The 19,016-nt window shown below is 49.1% G+C and overlaps 1 protein-coding gene across 1 annotated transcript in view; it reads right to left on the bottom strand.

The window, feature by feature from the left end:
- Positions 1 to 19,016, bottom strand: part of LOC134550432 (collagen alpha-1(VII) chain-like) — a 99,186-nt gene that overhangs the window by 7,051 nt on the left and 73,119 nt on the right. The window contains exons 68-80 of the mRNA XM_063397133.1: positions 18,722 to 18,793; positions 18,242 to 18,277; positions 13,904 to 13,984; positions 12,558 to 12,611; positions 12,260 to 12,313; positions 10,493 to 10,555; positions 10,002 to 10,064; positions 8,712 to 8,828; positions 4,982 to 5,059; positions 3,132 to 3,185; positions 1,874 to 1,922; positions 1,133 to 1,171; positions 597 to 749 (exon numbers count right to left, since the gene is read on the bottom strand). Of these exons, the coding sequence (XP_063253203.1) occupies positions 597 to 749; positions 1,133 to 1,171; positions 1,874 to 1,922; positions 3,132 to 3,185; positions 4,982 to 5,059; positions 8,712 to 8,828; positions 10,002 to 10,064; positions 10,493 to 10,555; positions 12,260 to 12,313; positions 12,558 to 12,611; positions 13,904 to 13,984; positions 18,242 to 18,277; positions 18,722 to 18,793 (913 nt within the window). The remainder of the gene's footprint in view (positions 1 to 596; positions 750 to 1,132; positions 1,172 to 1,873; positions 1,923 to 3,131; positions 3,186 to 4,981; positions 5,060 to 8,711; positions 8,829 to 10,001; positions 10,065 to 10,492; positions 10,556 to 12,259; positions 12,314 to 12,557; positions 12,612 to 13,903; positions 13,985 to 18,241; positions 18,278 to 18,721; positions 18,794 to 19,016) is intronic.

Raw genomic sequence — 19,016 nt, 5'->3', positions numbered from 1 at the left:
CGACTCCGTAATCCCTCAGTTTCCCCCTGTCCTGTTTTCCCTCTCTCCCACAAATCCAGAGGGAAATCCAAGCCCCAATGAGGAGACCTGGAGGTCCATGGGTGGCTCTTGCCTTGCTGCAGGGGCAGATCTGGGTCTTCCCTCTTGGAAAACACGAGCAGGAACAGATCCAGTTGTTTTTCCATGAGTTTTAAGCTGTGGTTTTACTCTCTATATTAAAATCTTTACGAGGAGCTGGACGGGAATAGTCTGGGATGAGAGTTTGGTCTCAGAGATGCCATTTCAGCCTGGCTGGAAGTTTCACTGGAATTTCCCAAGGATGTAGTGGGAAAACTGGGATAAAACCAGGAAACAGCTGGAAAGGGCTCCTCCTCCCAGCTTTTTAAAAGGAGCCCTTTGGAAGGTTGGGATCACCACTGATCCCACAAATATTCAGGTTTTCCTCACCTTTCCTCATCTCCAAGAGCGTGGGACTGGGAATCCCACCCCCGCCTCATTCCTGCCCAGTTCCAGGGAAGAGGGTTCATCATAAAATCCATGGAATGCTCCGGAGGATTCCGTGGTCGGAAAGACGGGAAGGAGGCAGCTGAGCTCACCTGCAGCGAGCGGAGGGGGCTCCATGGAGGGCTCCACCGGAGTCTCCAGCGTGGTCTTGCCGTGAGCTGTGCCAATTTCTTCCCAATTCCCGCTGTATTCCCGAGGCTGGGAATACCCTTGGAGCCGCCTGTGGACTTCAGCCGCCTCCAGACCTGCGGATTGAGGATGAATCTGATGCCTTGGGGGAGGAGGATCGGCTCTCCAGGCTCCGTGGACCACTGGATTTGAGGATTCCGTGAATCCCGGAGCTCATCCCGGAATTTTGTGGGCAGGGATTGGGATTTCTGTGGGCTCAGCTTTAAAACTGGGAGTCGGGAAGGGATTTGATCATGTCCTGGAGGAGAGGGTGAGAACAGGAGACTTCCAGGTGTCCCTCTGATCCCTCAGATTCCATCCCCCTCAAACCGGGATCCAAAAGCTGTTGGTGATCCAATGTTTTCTCCACTGAATCCCAGGAATAAAAAAGCACATTTTTTCCTACAAACAACCTTTCACTTGCCTGAAATCCTTTCCTGCATGAAATTCCCAGCCTTACCCTTTTCCATGGACATCCTTCCCAACTCACCTCCACAACCTGCAGGCAGAAGAGACAGGGAGGAGTTTGCTTGCTGCTTTTTTTTTTTTTTTTTCCCCAACATAAATAAGATTTTTCAAGGAAATAATAATTTTTATGGATTTTTTCCATCCCTTTTCCCTCCTTTTCAAGGATCCCAATCATTCCTAACAACTCCAGTTCGGGGGATGAACCCAAAAATCTTCCATATCCATAGGGAAAGCCCAGGGAATGGGGCAGGAAGGAAATCCATTGATTTGCTGGATCTCAAATAAATGGATTTCTGCAGGGCAAGGGAAGCAAGACCCCAAAAAACTTTCAATGTTGGGATTCTGGGATTAAACCATCCCCAAATTTTATTTTTATTTTTTTTAATTCTTTTTTTTTTTTGTGGTGCTGGTGGCAGCTATTCCCTGTGGGAGAGGAGAACTCTGCATTCCAAGGAATGCCAAAAAATCCCTCCAGGAATGAAAAGCTCCAAGATTCCCTCTGTGACCCAGCATCTTCCCAATCCACGAGGAAATGGGGGAAAGCTTTCCTGACAAAACCAAATGGGAAGGGAGAGGGGAGGGGTTTGAGGGATAAAGATGAAGATTTCCAGGAGGTCGGGAATGTGCAGGGCCTGGAATTCCTCCCACCGCTAACGGGTGACATTTGGAGCCGTGCCGGCACGGAAACGGCTCCAATTTAGCCGCTGGCGGGGTCGCCACAGGGCCAACTCACCACAAATCCCTCTCATTTCGCTCCGGAGCACTTCCTTCACCTCTTCCTCCTGCGCCAGGGCGGGAAAACGGAATTTAGGGATGAATTCCAGCCCCGGCGCCCTCTCCCTGCTCGTCCCGCCGAGGTGGGGCCGCCTCGTTTTGGGGTGTGATGAGAGCAGGGATTTGGTGTCTCCGTTCAAGATCTGCACCTCATTCCCTCTGGGAATTCCTGGTTTTCCTGCGGCCATGAGGAATGGGATCCCAACCCGTGTCACGCCTCAGACCTGGGCTGGCTTTCCAAGGAGTGTCCCCCCGCTCCTGGCATTGTCCCCAAAGCCGCCATCTCCCAGATTTCCCTGGATTCTAAAAAGCCATGGAGCCACCTGCATTATCCAATTTATCCTCCAGGATTGCCCCTTGGGAATGAGCTCTGGAACCACAAATCCGAGGGATTGGAGCTGCACCTCCTCCTGCTTTCTCTGCTTTTCTTCCAGCCCACGCCGTTCCCCATGGAATGAGACCTCCAATGCCGGGGATTTGGAGCCCGTCCTTCATCCCTGGGACAGCCAACGGCCACTGATCCCACTGGGAATCTTTCCTGAGGGATGGCCGATGTCCCGCTGGAATTCCTGGGGTGATCACCTCTTTTCCTTCTCGGAATTCCACATTTTGGGGCATTTTCTACGAAGGGAGCTGGAATTTTCAGCAGCCCAAATTTTGGGAGCCCAAATTCATTAGCCCAAATATTGCTAAAATCAATCCTGCTTGGAAAACTATTCCACACCCTGGAAAAATGGAAATATTGCCTCGTGCCAGTGGAGTGGCACAAAATCCGGGATGAAGGGACGTGGAGGGAGCCGCAACTGGAATTCTGTCCTGATCCATGGGGGTCAACCCCTCCTTCTCCCTCGGGATTTAGGAGCACAGGGCAGCAGCTTTTCCATAAAGGCTTTGAAAATGGGGCCCTTTTCCCTTTCCTGCTTTTCCTTTGGATTGGATCAGCCTTGGAGCACCTATCCTGGAGTCAGGGGGAAGATGGGGGCGCGGGGAGGGAAAATCTGCCTGGGGCTTTAGGCTTGGCTTTGTAGAGCCCAGCTCTGCTCCCAGCCCGCTCTGCCGTCCCTGGGTGACACCAGCAGCCCCATTTCCCGAATATTCTCGGAGCAAATCCTTTTCCGAGCATTCCCCTCCTCCCCTTGGCCTCTCGGGGCTGGGTTTGGCCGATTTTTGCCCATTTTCCCCCAAAATGGAACATGATCTTGGGAGGAAGCACTCACGGAAAGGCCCGGCTCCCCCTTGGCTCCCTTCTGCCCGGCGGGACCGTTCTCCCCCTGTTAAAAAACACCTGGATCATCACGGAACCTCCGGAGATTGCCCATGGAATGCTCGGGGAACAAGGGATGACAGCTGGGAAGGGAGATGGGTGGGAAGCCTCAATTTTCCCATAAATTCAGAAATTTATAAATTCCTACGGGATTCCTATAAATTTTAGGGATATCTGCTCGGTGGGCAGGCAGGAGCAGCCTCATCCATGTGTCCATCAGATCCCAGATTCCTTGGGAGCTCTGCTCCATCCCGACAAGATGGATTTTAATGCCTCAAATCAGGTTTATTTTCCAGCTGGAAGAGTTGGATACACGGAGAGGGTCTGGGCTGCACAGAATCTTTGGGAATCAGCTCCAGCAAAATTCCTTTTTAAAGATCCCTGCCACGCTTCCAGCATCTTTATTCAAGCTCTGATTTTTAAGGAAGATGCCGATTTCCATAGGTACCTTCCAGGTAAAATTCAGCTGCCATGAGGCAAATTAGCAGGGAGAAAATCCAAGTCTCTTTGAGGGAAAAAAAGAGAAATTTGGGAGTCGTTTTAAAGTGGATTTTGTGATAAAGGAGTTGATTAAGGAGATCTAGTGCAAAAAAAAATTATTGGGAATTGCTGGATGTGGGTGGAGTTCCTTTTTCATTTTTTCCTGCTCTGCATCCCTCTCTTCTTGGCCTAAATCCTCCTTTTCTTTTTTTTTGGAAATTCCATTCCAAGAAATGATCACACATTTTTTTGTCTTTCTGCCTTGTGTTCTGATCAACATCTCCTGTTCCAGATATTGATATTGTAGGTTTTAATTACTCGATTAATTCAAACATTATTTGAAACTGGAGCTGCAATTCCAGCACTGGAAAAATGGAAAAACCAGGAGATGCTGAGCTTTGTCAACAAAGGATAAAAAAAACACCCTGATAAATTTTCCACTCGGAACCGCTGGAAAGTGGATTTGTGGATTAAGGGTGCTTCAAAATATTAAAGGACAAGGAGCACAAGAAGGATGATCCCAATTAAAGCTCGGGAGGATCATTTTTCTCAATCCATGCTCACTCCCAGTGCCGGGAAAAATCAAATTATCCCCCGGCAGCACACGGAGTTAAAGCAGTGCCACTCCTGACCCTAAAATCCCCGGGGACATTGGGATTTGTGGGGTGGAGGGACTGACCCCAACCAGGCTGGGATTGGGATCCAAAGCTCTCATTGGGATTCTCTGCTGAGCATTAATTGCCCGTTAATTGCCCTGGACTGATTGTGGTTCATTCCTGCTCTGCCTCGAGGATGTGCTGATCCAAAGTTTGATGTTTCCCCAAAGGAATCTTTCCCCCAGCTGGAGACACCTCCAAGCAGAAATTCGGTGTCCAATTCCTGGAATTTGGGATTCCGACGTCCCTGCTCTCGTTGTAAAATTTGGAGAGCTGAGAAACGAGACCCGGAGGATCCCAATTCCCCAGTCTGGAATTTTGGGAAGGGCTGAGGGACCCCACTGGATCATCCCTGTACTGACCACTTCTCCCAATGCCTGGAATTTGGGATTCCGACGTCTCCGCTCTCGTTGTAAACTTTGGAGAGCGGAGAAACCAGACCTGGAGGATCCCAATTCCCCAGTCTGGAATTTTGGGAAGGGCTGAGGGACCCCACTGGATCATCCCCGTACTGACCACTTCTCCCAATGCCTGGAATTTGGGATTCCGACGTCTCCGCTCTCGTTGTAAAATTTCAAGAGCTGAGAAACGAGACCCGGAGGATCCCAGGCTGACCCATCCCCGGTCTGGAATTTTGGGAACCCCACTGGATCATCCCCGTACTGACCACTTCTCCTTTCAGCCCGTCCATGCCCGGGGATCCCGGGAGGCCGAGCTGGGATCTCCCTCTTTTCCCTGGAGGCCCCTGGAGAGGAAAAGGAGAGTTCAGTCAGCACTTCCAGAAATATCCCACATTTCTTTGGGATTTTCCCCCTAAAACCCAACCTGGGCATCCCCAGAAGACACTCGGAGCCCCTCATCCCAGATGGGATCAGTGCTCTGGAATTCTTTCCCTCTTTCCCAACCCCACCACCCATTCCCGGAGTTTCTCCTTTAATTCCGGGAGAAGCCGAGGAGCAGCGTGGGTGGAACAAGTGGCACCTCACAGCCTCTCTTTAATCAGTGTCCAAACAAAAAAAAAAGCCATTTATTATCCCAGACAGGCTTTTCTGGGCTCGATAATAACATCAAAAATTCCAGCCTTTTTAAATATCCATGAGGGAATCTTGTACTTTCGGCTCTCTCCTCCCTCCTGCGATTCCTTTGATTTATTTTTCATGGCAAGGCACAGCCTGGGGAGCAAGAGGAGGAAGAATAATTTTGTTTCCATGGGCTGGAGTGGGATTTAATCCATATTTTATTGTTCTGGAAGGACCTTTTTTCCACCTTCTTCCTATAACCACCCTTCAAAATTCCTTTTTAAAGATCCCTGCCACGCTTCCAGCATCTTTATTCAGTGACTTCAAGCTCTGATTTTTAAGGAAGATGCCGATTTCCAGAGGTAAAATTCAGCTTCCATGAGGCAAATTAGCAGGGAGAAAATCCAAGTCTCTTTGGGGAAAAAAAAAAGAGAAATATTTGGGAGTCGTTTTAAAGAGGATTTTGTGATAAAGGAGTTGATTAAGGAGATCTGGTGCCACCAAAAAAAAATTACTGGGAATTGCTGGATGTGGGTTGAGTTCCTTTTTCATTTTTTCTGCTCCACATCCCTCTCTTCTTGCCTTAAATCCCCCCTTTTTTTGGGAATTCCATGGACTCACTCATTTTTTGTCTTTCTGAAGAGCAGCCCCGTGTTCTGATCAACATCTCCCGTTCCAGATATTGACGGTATCATTTTTAATTACTTACTTAATTAAAACATTATTTTTCACGTGGGATTTTCCCAAATCCCTTCAACATTTCACCCTGATGGAGCTGATGTGGTGTAAAAGTCGCCAGTGGATGTCGGCTTGGGAAAAAAAGTAGGAAAATTCTGCTGGAATGAGGTGGGGTAGAGATTTTTTAGTGACCCATCCATGTCAGAATTCCTGCAAAGATCCATAGGAAAAGGAGATCCAGGAGAGTGGATCTGATGAGATCCAGACTCATTCAGATTTCCCCAGAAAATCTGGAATTGTCCCAACTCCTGTCCTCCAAAATCCAAATTATTGCCGCTATTGTCAGGAACCAAGCAGGGCTCATGGATAAAATCCGTTTTTTTCAGGTTATTTTATTCCAAATTCCCTTTTATTCTTGGATCTTCCAGGTCATTTTTGCATTCTTTAATTGAAGCCTGAAACTCTCCCAGCAAAACACCGGAAGAAATTCTCATTTCCAGCCTTTTTTTTTTTTCTCTTTGAAAAGTTCTTTATTTCTCGGAGCTGTCTGCAGAAAACTTCCAGGGCAGGGTGATCCTGCTCATCGATGGAATTAACATCTCATTTCCCAGGATTTTTTTTCCCCCTACGTTTCTAAAGGTGCCCGGCGTGGCCGGAATGCAAAAATATTCATTAAAAACGGGAGCCGAGAGCCGGCGGCTCCTTCCCAAGCCTTGGCATCCTGATCCTGGGATAATTAACGAGCTGTTGTCCTGATCATTTGGAATTATCTCTCCATGGAGAGGTCAGATCTCCCCCTGAGGAGACGGGGAAGGAGGGGAGGAAAGGGGACGGAAAATCTCCGGAGGGAAACGAAGCGGGAGATGAAATGCGCGGATCGGGATCAGCGGGAAGAGGGAATGTGGGAGAGGTGGGAGAGGGGACATGGGGACACTTCAGGGGTGTTCGGGAACACGAGGGGGGCCAGGTGGGGATCCCTGTGGGATTCAGGAGCCGTGGGATTCCTGTGGGATTCAGGATCTATGGGATTCAGGATCTATGGATTCTTGTGGGATTCAGGATCAGATGGGATTCCTGTGGGATTTGGGATCTGTGGGATTCAGGATCCAATGGGATTCTTGTGGGATTTGGGATCTGTGGGATTCAGGACCTGTGGGATTCTTGTGGGATTCAGGACCTGTAGGATTTGAGATCTGTGGGATTTGGGATCTGTGGGATTCAGGATCTATGGCATTCAGGACCCAATGGGATTTCTGTGGGATTCAGGGTCTGATGGGATTCCTGTGGGACTCAGGATCTGTGGAATTCAGGACCCGATGGGATTCTTGTGGGATTCAGGACCTGTGGGATTCGAGACCTGCGGGATTTGGGATCTGTGGGATTCAGGACCTGTGGGATTCAGGACCTGCTGGGATTCCTGTGGGATTCAGGACCTGCTGGGATTCCTGTGGGATTCAGGATCTATGGGATTTGGGATCTGTGGGATTCTTGTGGGATTCAGGATCTGATGGGATTCCTGTGGGATTCGAGATCTGTGGGATTCAGGACCCAATGGGATTCCTGTGGGATTTGGGATCTGTGGGATTCAGGACCTGTAGGATTCGAGACCTGCGGGATTTGGGATCTGTGGGATTCAGGACCTGCTGGGATTCCTGTGAGATTCAGGACCTGTGGGATTCAGGACCCGATGGGATTCTTGTGGGATTCAGGACCTGTAGGATTCGAGACCTGCGGGATTTGGGATCTGTGGGATTCAGGAGCTGTGGGATTCTTGTGGGATTTGGGATCTGTGGGATTCAGGAGCTGTAGGATTTGAGATCTGTGGGATTTGGGATCTGTGGGATTCAGGATCTATGGCATTCAGGACCCAATGGGATTTCTGTGGGATTCAGGGTCTGATGGGATTCCTGTGGGACTCAGGATCTGTGGAATTCAGGACCCGATGGGATTCTTGTGGGATTCAGGACCTGTGGGATTCAAGACCTGCGGGATTTGGGATCTGTGGGATTCAGGACATGTGGGATTCAGGACCTGCTGGGATTCCTGTGGGATTCAGGATCTATGGGATTCAGGATCCGATGGGATTCCTGTGGGATTCAGGGTCTGTGGGATTCTTGTGGGATTTGGGACTTGTGGGATTCCTGACCTGTGGGATTCCTGTGGGATTCAGGGCCCATTGGGATTCAGGGCCTTCTAGGATTCAGGATCTGTAGGATTCAGAACCTGTGGAATTCGGGATCTGTGTGATTCGAGATCTGTGGGATTTGGGACCTGTGGGATTTGGGACTTTCTGGGATTCAGGACCTGTAGGATTCGAGACCTTCTGGGATTCCGGAGCTGCTGGGATTCCTATGGGATTCAGGGCCTGCTGGGATTCCGGATCTGTAGGGTTCAGGACCTGTGGCATTCGAGATCTGTGGGATTTAGGACCTGTGGGATTCCTGTAGGATTCGGGACCTGCTGGGATTTGGGATTTGTGGGATTCAGGACCTGCTGGAATTCAGGATCTGTGGGATTCAGGACCTGTGGAATTCGGGATCTGCGGGATTCGGTACATGCTGGGATTTGGGATCTGTGGGATTCGGGACCTGTGGGATTCGGGATTCCTGTGGGATTCGGGACCTGTGGGATTCGGGATTCCTGTAGGATTCAGGACCTGTGGAATTCAGGATCTGCTGGGATTCGGGACCTGCTGCTCACCGGTGGGCCTGGCTCTCCCGGTGGCCCTCGAGGTCCCGCCGCTCCGGCCCCTCCGGGCTCCCCAGGCCATCCCGCCTGTCCTTTGAATCCTCCCAGTCCAGGAACTCCCTTGGATCCCTGGGAATCACAGGGAGTGCTGAGGATGGGGCAGCCAAACATCGCCCAAACCCTTCCATGGCATCGGGAATACGGGAACGCCTTCCACATCCCTTTGCTCTCTGCCTTTCCTTCTCCAGAAGATGCTTGGTGATGTGGATTTTCCATCCAATTATTCCCAGGAATTCCTAAATTCCCAGCTCTCCCAGCTCACCTAAGCAGGATCCCTGGGAAAAATGAGGAAAGAGGAAGATCCCAACCCCAAACCTATAAATTTCCCCCTCCACCACTGAGCTTTCTCCTGGAGCTGCTGGAACAGAAAATATTCCCATGAAACCCAGCAGAAGGAAAAATCCAACACCCAGCAGTGGAGGAAAAAAAAATCTGTGGGAGAGGAGAAAACCAGGAGGGGAAGGGAATGAGAATTCCCTGGGAATGATCTCCTGGCCTCCAAGCAGAGACTTCAGGACCATCAGGGAAGGAGGAACAGATTTGTTACCAATAAAATCCTGTAAGATCCCAAATCTGCTGGAGACTGGAATGTGGGAAGGGCCTGAGGGGCTGGAAAATGCCAGAGATTTGATGGAAGCTGCTGAGATCATGCTTGGGGGGTTTTTATCCCCTTAAAAAATTTACCGTTTTAACCGAAATCCCAATTTTTTTTCCCTGTGGAAAAGTACAAATTTAGGTGTTTGGTGGTTTTTTTTTTTTTTTTTTTTTTTTTTTAAGGAATGAAGCAGGAAATTAAGGAATTCCAAGAAGGAAGATGGGTGGGGAGTGATCCAGGTGGGAATTCCTCAGGGAGATGAGAACAGAACTGGGGATCAGCTTGGAGACCTTTCCCATTTCCCATGCCGAGGTGGCCACGGCCTGCTCCACTTTTCCAACCCCAGAGCATTCCCAAGGGATTTACCCTGGGAATGGTGGTGGAATAACTCTGACAACGAATCCCAGCCCCTCTGGATGGCTTTTCCTCAGGCTCCTCCAGGGATTTTATCCAGGGACAGAGGTGAATTTAATGAGACCTCTCTCTCCTGCCCTTTTCCAACTGCATTCCCAACCCCAATGTTCCAACCAGTTGACATTTCCCCTCTGGAAAGGGCACCAGCCATGTGGAAAATGTTAATTTTTGTTAGCTCCACCTGATGGATGCGGGATTTATTCCTTGGAAATGGCAGCGTGGCCAGCACCAACCTTTTCTCCTTTCTCCCCAGGAATTCCCGAGGCGCCGTCGCTCCCTGAGGCTCCTGGTTCGCCCTGGAAGGAGCCAAGGTAAAATCATGGCTAATATAGGCTTGGAAAGGCTGGGATTTTGGGAATGAACTGGTTTTTTCTTGGATTAGGGTTATTTACTGAGTGTCACCTCAGTCTGGGCACTGGTGGCATTCCAGGAGAGGGAAAATTCGCTTTAAAATGGAAAAAGAGCCTGTGGAGCCTCAGGACTGGGATGGATGGACTCAGCTGAGGAGGTGAGTAAAGATCCCAATCCCAATATCCAAGAATCTTCACCCAATCCGTGATGATTTGTGGGAACAGATCCAGGAAAACCCAGTTTATTCCCTTTGGAAGAAACAAGCATTTTCCAGGGGTGGATTTGGGAAAACTTCTGGGAAAGCTCTTGTGGGATGATCCTTAATGTCCCTTCCCAAACCATTCTGTGATTCTGTGACGATTCAGATCCTCACCTTTGGTCCACGTTGTCCATTCGATCCCGGAATTCCCGGTTTTCCGGGACTGCCAGTTTCTCCCTGGGGATGGAAAAGCAGTGGAGGGGCTGTGAGGACAAAGATCCCCAAAAACATTGGGAAAACTCTGGAAAAGCAAGGAGAGGGATAATCCAGGGATGACACTCAGAGATGATGAAGTCTCACCTCAGTCTAGAAATTTCACATCACCAAAATTTAACCAATAATGAATGAGACTAATTAACTAATTAACACTAATTTAATTCATAACCGAGATAATTGGAAATCCTTAAAATTGGAGATTATCCCAACTCCAAGCTCGCCTAGAGGAAAGTAGGTGGGGAATTCCCGAGATAAAAACTCAGTCACGAAACGGAGCTGATGAGGCCAAATATTAATAACAACAACAATAAAAATAATATTAATTAAAAATTATTTAAACCACAATAATAACAACAACGCCATCGGCTCTGTCACCAACAGCTCCCATTTCTCCCATCGAGCTTTCCAAACACTCCATAAAAAGCCCATTAAGGCTCATTAACGTTGTTTACTGATAAGGGACTAATGGTGCTGATAAGAGCCCGGCACGAATTTAGAACCGAGTCCAAGGTGTTGCTAAGCCACGGATCAGGAGGGATTTGGGCTAGGTTTGGTTTAGTTTTTAACCCCAGATTATCCCCAAATTCCCTACAAGCCTTAAAATTCCCCAATCCGTGATTCCCTGCTTTTCATGGGCCTTCCAAGAGAGATTTTCCCACAGAAATGGGGTGAATTCCTCAGGATTCCATGCCATGGATGAGGAGGGATTTGGGCAGGGTTTGGTTTAGTTTTTAACTCCATACTTTCCCCAAATTCCCTACAAGCCATTCCCTACAACCCCAGATTATCCGCAAATTTCCTGCAAGCCTTAAAATTCCCCAATCCGTGATTCCCTGCTTTTCATGGGCCTTCCAAGAGGGATTTCCCCACAGAAATGGGATGAATTCCTCAGGATTCTATGCCATGGATAAGGAAGGATTTGGGCAGGGTTTGGTTTAGTTTTCAACCCCAGATTACCCAAAATTTCCTGCGAGCCTTAAATCTTCCCAATCTGTGATTCCTTGCTCTTCCTAGACCTTCCAAGAGGAATTTTCTCACAGAAATGGGGTGGATTCTTCAGGATTCCATGCCATGGATGAGGAGGGATTTGGGTTGGGTTTGGTTTAGTTTTTAACCCCAGATTATCCCAAAATTTCCTGCAAGCCTTGAAATTCCCCAGTCCGTGATTCCTTGCTCTTCATGGGCCTTCCAAGAGGGGTTTTCCCACAGAAATGGGATGAATTCCTCAGGATTCTATGCCATGGATCAGGAGGGATTCGGGTTGGGTTTGGTTTAGTTTTTAACCCAAGATTTTCCCCTAATTCCCTACAAGCCTTAAAATTCCCCAATCTGTGATCCCCTGCTTTTCATGGGCCTTCCAAGAGAGATTTTCCCACAGAAACGGGGTGGATTCCTCAGGATTCCATGCCTGAAGCTTTCCTGGGAATGGGTGGGAATGGGAATGGGAATGGGAATGGGAATGGGAATGGGAATGGGAAGGGGAAGGGGAATGGGAATGGGAATGGGAATGGGAATGGGTGGGAATGGGAATGGGAATGGGAATGGGAATGGGAATGGGAATGGGAATGGGTGGGAATGGGAATGGGAATGGGAATGGGAATGGGAATGGGAATGGGAATGGGAATGGGAATGGGAATGGGGCTGAGGGTGTTGGGCTGGGCTCACCTTGGCGCCTTTGGCTCCGGGAGCGCCCGTCCGGCCTGGAAGCCCCCGCAATCCCTGGGAATGAAGGAGATCACAGGGAATGAGGGCAGGGAAGGAATTCTGGGGGTGCTGGAAGCTCCCTCCCCATCTCTGCTCATCCCGACCTTCATTTCCCAGGAAATAAAGGCAGGAGGAGCTCTGGAGAAGGATTCTCCAGCTCCCAATCCAAGCAGGGCCACCCAAAGCTGTTCCACCACATTCCCAGGGATTTGGGACATTTCCAAGGATGGAGATTCCCAGGATCTCATCCATGTCCTACCTTTGTCCCTTTCTGCCCGGTGTCACCGGTGGTCCCAGGGTCACCTTTCCCTCCCTGCATGGAAAAAATGGATAAAGGAGATGGATTTTCAGGAATTTTGGGCCAAAATCCCATCCATGTGCCGGAAGTTTTTTAGGAGCCTCCCTGTCATGAGGGAGTTGATCCCAGGGAATTGAGATCCAGGAGGGATTTATTGAAGGATTCCTTGGTTTCCTGCTTTCCATTGAGCAGAGAGGGACTTGGGAGGTGAAGGGAATTGAAATTTGGGATTTGGTAAGAAACAGGAAAGCTCAGGCTGGGAAACACGGGGTGAGTAAGAGATTTTGGGATATGGCCACGCTGGGAACTGGAGGAGGAGAACTCCTAAAAACCAGGCCAGGATGTGCATTGGAGACTATTCCAGAATTTGGGAAAGGCCATGAGGAAAGCCCTGAGGCCTTTAGGGGGTGGGAAGGGAAAGGAATGTGGGATCCAGGAAAAGGAAGACAGGAATGTGGGATCCAGGAAAGCACAGACAGGAATGTGGGATCCAGGAAAGCATCAAAGGGAATGTGGGATCCAGGAAAGCACAGACAGGAATGTGGGATCCAGGAAGGAGCAGACAGGAATGTGGGATCCAGGAGGGCAGAGACAGGAATGTGGGATCAAGGAGGGCACAGACAGGAATGTGGGATCCAGGAAAGGGCAGAGACAGGAATGTGGGATCCAGGAAAGGGCAGAGACAGGAATGTGGGATCCAGGAGGGAGCAGACAGGAATGTGGGAACCAGGAGGGCACAGACAGGAATGTGGGATCCAGGAAAGCACAGACAGGAATGTGGGATCCAGGAAAGGGCAGAGACAGGAATGTGGGATCCAGGAAAGGGCAGAGACAGGAATGTGGGATCCAGGAAAGGGCACAGACAGGAATGTGGGATCCAGGAAAGGGCAGAGACAGGAATGTGGGATCCAGGGAAGGGCAGAGACAGGAATGTGGGATCCAGGAAAGGGCACAGACAGGAATGTGGGATCCAGGAGGGAGCAGACAGGAATGTGGGATCCAGGAAGGAGCAGACAGGAATGTGGGATCCAGAAGGAGCACAAACAGGAATGTGGGATCCAGGAGGGAGCAGACAGGAATGTGGGATCCAGGAAAGGGCAGAGACAGGAATGTGGGATCCAGGAAAGCACAGACAGGAATGTGGGATCCAGGAAGGACAGAGAGGAATGTGGGATCCAGGAAGGACAGACAGGAATGTTGGATCCAGGAAGGAGCAGACAGGAATGTGGGATCCAGGAAGGGGCAGAGCCTTTCCCAAACAATCCGTGTCCTTTCCCAAACAATCCGTGGCCTTTCCTGCCACTCACCGGCTTCCCCTTCTGTCCCTGAAGGCCTCTGTCACCTTTGGCCCCCTTGATCCCGTTCTTCCCATCGAGTCCTGCTGCACCCTGCCAGAAAGTTGGGAAAAATCCATTCCAGAGCTCGTTTTTTTCAGGGATAGGGATAAGGACAATCCAGGATGGAAACCCAGCTGTAGGATCCCTCAATCCGAGGTCAGAAGCACCCCCAGGAACAGCCCCAGGACCTGAGGCTGGGATTTATCTCCCATTCCTCACCCCAATTCCATGGGATTGTGAATCCCTGACAAATGAAACCTTGGGTGGGATTAATTTGTAATTCCAGCTTGGGAAATGGCGGCAGCCAAAGGCCAAGGAGATCTGGACGGGGTTGGGAATGGGAACAGGGATTTAAGGAATGCATGACCCAGGGGGCTGCAGGGTTTTTATCCAATTTTTTGGAATTTTTTGGCTTCTGTAGCCACATCCAGCACCGGGACCTCTTTTCATGGAGTCTCCCATTGTTGTGATAGAAAAAAAGCTGCTAAAAAATCCGAATTTCTTTTTAGTTTTTAAATTTTAATTTTTTTTTCCAAGGTTGCCACAGTCTCCTCATCCATCCTGGCCAATTTTGATGACATTTTCCGGCACCTGGATGTGAAGGAAAAATCGGATTTATCCCCACTTGAGCCCCTCAGCTCCCTCAGGGGAGAGTGAAATGGCTGCTTGGAGCAAATCGAGAGCCGAACACGTGGAATTCTCTGCTTGGAATTAATTTGCTGTGGTTGTTGGGAGGAAACAAATTCATTAAAAATAAAATACAGATGAAAAAAACCCAGATTTGTGTGCCAGGAACTCCCTGGATCAGGGAAAATCCGTGTTCCTCCATATTCCAGGCGCTATCAGGCACAAAAATCTCTTTATTGGCAACTATTTATTGACACAATCAATAGAAAATTCCATCTGGGGTTGTAAATAAACCATAAAGCCCCGGGAAAAATGGGAATATCTCTGTTTGCTGGGACAGATTGGAGGGTAATGAACCATTTGTGTGATGGTCAAATCCCAGAAATCCAGGATACCTTCAAGTGCCTGGAGGTTTGAAGGATCTGGGAGCTGGGATCAGACCAGGGATGGGTCAAAAATCTTCTTTTTGTGCGCTAAAAAACCTGACGTTAATTAGAGTTCTCCTAATTAGCTTCAACGTTTCTCTTAATTATGCCAAATATCTCCAGTGCCGGGTTTTCCATGTTTTCCTGTCAGTGTCCAACTCATCTTCCTGCTTTCCTTGAGATCCTTCTTGTCCTGAGAGAATCCCAAATGGTTTTAGGAAAAGTCAAACTCACGGATATGCTGAAGGAAAGCTGGGTCTAAGCCTGGCCTAGTTAGGCCAGGCCACATAAATAAGATTTAGACCCGGGTTTTATCTCTCCACAAGTGGTTTCCTGCTTATCCTGGGCTGGAGAGATCTTGGAATGTGGATTAGGAGGTTTAAAATCGGGATTGGACTTGGCCTGAAGGGGAAGAAGGTCTTGGAGGTGATGCTTTCCCAGGGCAGGGAAAAGATGGGATGGGAGGAATTAAAAGAGGGGGGAAAAAAGGGAAAAAAAAGAAAACGCAAAGAATACAAATGGAAATTTGTTCCCTCGGATTTCCATCCCAGTGTTGCGCCAGGGAAACCAAGGCTGCACAACAAACGGGAGTAAATTAAAATTTAAACGTCAATTTAGAGGCGATTAATGCGGGAATACTGGAAACGGCTCCAGGCCCTCTGGATTTGGGATTCAAATGCTGCTGGAATTGGCGGGGAGGCTGAGTCACCAACCCTGTGACGCAGAGAAACCTCGGACCCTCCGCTCCCGGGCAAAAATCCCCGCAGAGCTCCGGGGATGAGCAGGAACACCCCGGGAAAAGCTGGAATCCGTCGGGATGCTCCCCCAAGAGGCTTCGGAGCCCTTTGAAGGCGCACATCAAAAGGAGGATGAATTCCCGAACTTCTCCTAAAAGCTTTTCCGCCTCCTGGGCTCCTGCTCCTCAATATTTGATGGGATGATGCAAATGGAATCTCCAGCCGTGTTTTTATCCCTTCCCTGCTGGGTTTAGGCGGAATGGGTCTGGTCAGGATCGTTTCCTGCAGTTTTGAGCTTCTTTCCCGCCTCAAAATTTTGGTGTTTGGGGCGGGAATTGCCTGATTTAATGGAAAATTCCCCTTGGCAGGGGGTTTGGAATGAGGGGAACTGGAAAGGAATGAGCCCAACCCTCAGCATTTCAGGATTCTGTGCGATCCCAGTTTTCCCAGGAAACTTAATATCCATAATAAACTCAAATTCCTCCTTATAAACCATTCCCACTCCTGCTGAACTCCGAGTCTGGCGCGCTCCAGACTCCAGGAATTCCGAATCCCTGGGAAACCAAAACAAGGAACAAGAAATGGGAGGAAAAGAGCATTTTAAAAAAATCAGAGTTTTGGGGAGACTAACGGGTTAATCCGCTGTGATTTCAATGCGCAATTTCAGGGAATAAAGAAGAGGAGCTGGAATCCATGATCCAGATGATGAGTTAATGGGAATAACGGGCGGCAATTGGAACATAAAAGAGGGAAGCGAGGCAGGAGCAGCAAAATAAAAAGAGAGCAGAAAAAGAAAAAGAGCTTTTAGAAAAGAGGAGAAAGGGGGAGGAGGGGCCTGGAATATCAAAACCGAGCCCGTTCGTGAAGTCAGGCAGATCCATTGAAATTTTCCAAGGAATAATTGCAGGGAGAAGGCACAAATGCTGCCAGCTCGGCTGGGAATTTCCACGGATCAGAAAATCGCGAGAGTGAATGGATGGAGGCGCTGAAATCGCCACCAGGGAATTCAGCAGGAGCAGCAATTGTTGGCAATTTGTGGGAATAAAAGATGGGATTGGAGGGAAATGAAGGAAAATGAGGAGCACGAAGATTTACCTGGAAGATTTGGCGTTGGATCCAGGCGGGATGGGAGTTCTGTGCTCAGGAAAAGGGGAAAAGGGGATTTGGGGAATGAGGGACAGCTCGGGAATAACTCAGGGAAGGAATAACCAAAGTGGGAGCACTTAGGAGATAAAGTGGGACCTTAATTCCCATCAGGATCTCCCCTCAGGTGCCTGAGTGGATGGGAATGACGGGTGAGAATTCCCGAAATCTTCCAATAAAACCAGAGGGAAGTGAACCCGACAGAGGTGGCCCCAGGGGAGATGAATTCCAGAATTCATCATGGATCTTCCAGCAGCGTCCCAGCTCGGATCTGGCTTTTGCAATTTTGGGAATGTTGGGATGCAATTTTGGGAAAATCTCAGCTTTGCCCTGCACCAGCAGAATCCCAGGATATTTCCAAAAGGAAGGTTTGCTCAGGTGGCGGATGGCAGGACAGCACTTTGTGGGAGTTATTATCCCTAAAATCCAGGGAAAGACGGGATGCTGGGATCCCTTTGCACTCAGCAAACTTTGCTCTATTCCTGGATGGATTCACCCCATGGATTCGGGTGTTCCCTACAAAACAATTCCATAAATATCCTCAATCCAACACCTCCCAGTGCTGATCCCAGGCCTTGCAGCACCTTCCGGCCTCGAGGCTTTGGCAAAGTGCTCAGAAGGTTGTTTATAATTATTTTTTATGTTAATAATAATAATAATAAAAAAAAAAATTAAAAAAAAAAAAATTGGTTGAGGGACTTTTCCTCAGGGAGCAATTCCCAGTCTGGATTCCTGTCAATAATTCAGGGGCTGTGACCACGAATCAATGAGGGTTTATTTCTTTGGACAACCTTGGAAATTTGGACAAGCTTGGAAATTTGGAGTTTGGGCCCTTAATTTAAGAGCTGGACTTGATGGTCCTGGTGGGTCCTTTCCAACTCCAGATATTCCACGATTCCGTGATTCTGAGAATCTTTGGAGCTTGGAGACCTTTCCACTCGGGGCAAATACAAAAAGGCATTAAAAACATGGAATGAATGTATTTTTCTTGTGCTCCTTGATGCAAAATCATGGAATCATGGCACGGTTTGGGTGGGAAGGGGCCTTAAAGCCCACCCAGTTCCAATCCCAAGGGCAGGGACAATTTCCACTATCCCAAGGTGCTCCAAGCCCTGTCCAGCCTGGCTTTGGACACTTGCAGGGATGGAGCATCCGTAATTTTTCCGGGAATTCTGTGAGAGGAATTTCTTCCGCAGGCCATAACCCCAAACCTCTGGCTGTGATCCCTGATATCCGCGTTGGTTTTCCAGCAAAACCTCTTGGAAGACAGACTTTGGGGAGCAGCTCCAAGTTCCCACGGCCTCTTCCCACCCCTTCCCACATTCCTGGCTGTGGGAGAGAGCCAGGGAAAGACAGGGAAACGTTTTCCGACTCACGGCAGATCCCGGCGAGCTCGGTTCTCCTGGCTCCCCCTGCAAGGAAAGCAGGGATGGGTTACCCTGGGGAAGAGCTGAGATCCCTCTGGAAACAGGGAATGCTGTAGGAATTCTGGAAAAGGGACAAGGAGAGGTTTTGAGGAGCTCCCTACAGCAGCAGCTGGGAGGGCAGTGGGTTATCCCAAATATCCCAGCTGGAAAACAACGGATTCCATCGGCTCTAAATGGAGCCTGGAGAACATCTCTCGCCTCCCTCCTGGAATATTGACATTCCAGCAACTCCTTCCTGACCATTCCAGCCTGGAAAAGCTCCCAGAGCGCTCTGCTCCTTTAAAATCTTTAGGATTTTCCTGGAAAAGTGCAGCTGCTCCTGCTTTTCCGGAGCCTCCATCATTCCAATCGGCAATTTTGGGGAGGGAATGAGGGATTATTATCCATGGGAAAATCGGGATGGGGTTTTCCCTCAAGTTCAGAGCTCACCTTCTGTCCCACAGGTCCTCTGCTCCCGAAAAGTCCCATCATTCCCTTGGATCCAGCTTCTCCTTTGATTCCCTAAAACGTTAAAATCCCTGTTAAATACATCTTGAGCACCTACTCTCTGGAATTTATCCATGGAAAAACCCGTGGAGATAACAAATATGACCAAAAGCACCGTTTCCATCCAAAAATTCCATCCAAGGGCTCGGGAAGAAAGCCACCGGTGCCAGGACTTGGCAGGAACCTCTGGGAATTGCCATGGAAAAGATTCCTTGCCCAGTGGTGGGGATTGAAGGAG

The sequence above is a fragment of the Prinia subflava genome, chromosome 4, assembly GCF_021018805.1.
Source record: "Prinia subflava isolate CZ2003 ecotype Zambia chromosome 4, Cam_Psub_1.2, whole genome shotgun sequence".
NCBI classification, from domain to species: domain Eukaryota; kingdom Metazoa; phylum Chordata; class Aves; order Passeriformes; family Cisticolidae; genus Prinia; species Prinia subflava.
This window is presented reverse-complemented; position numbering and strand designations above follow the sequence as displayed.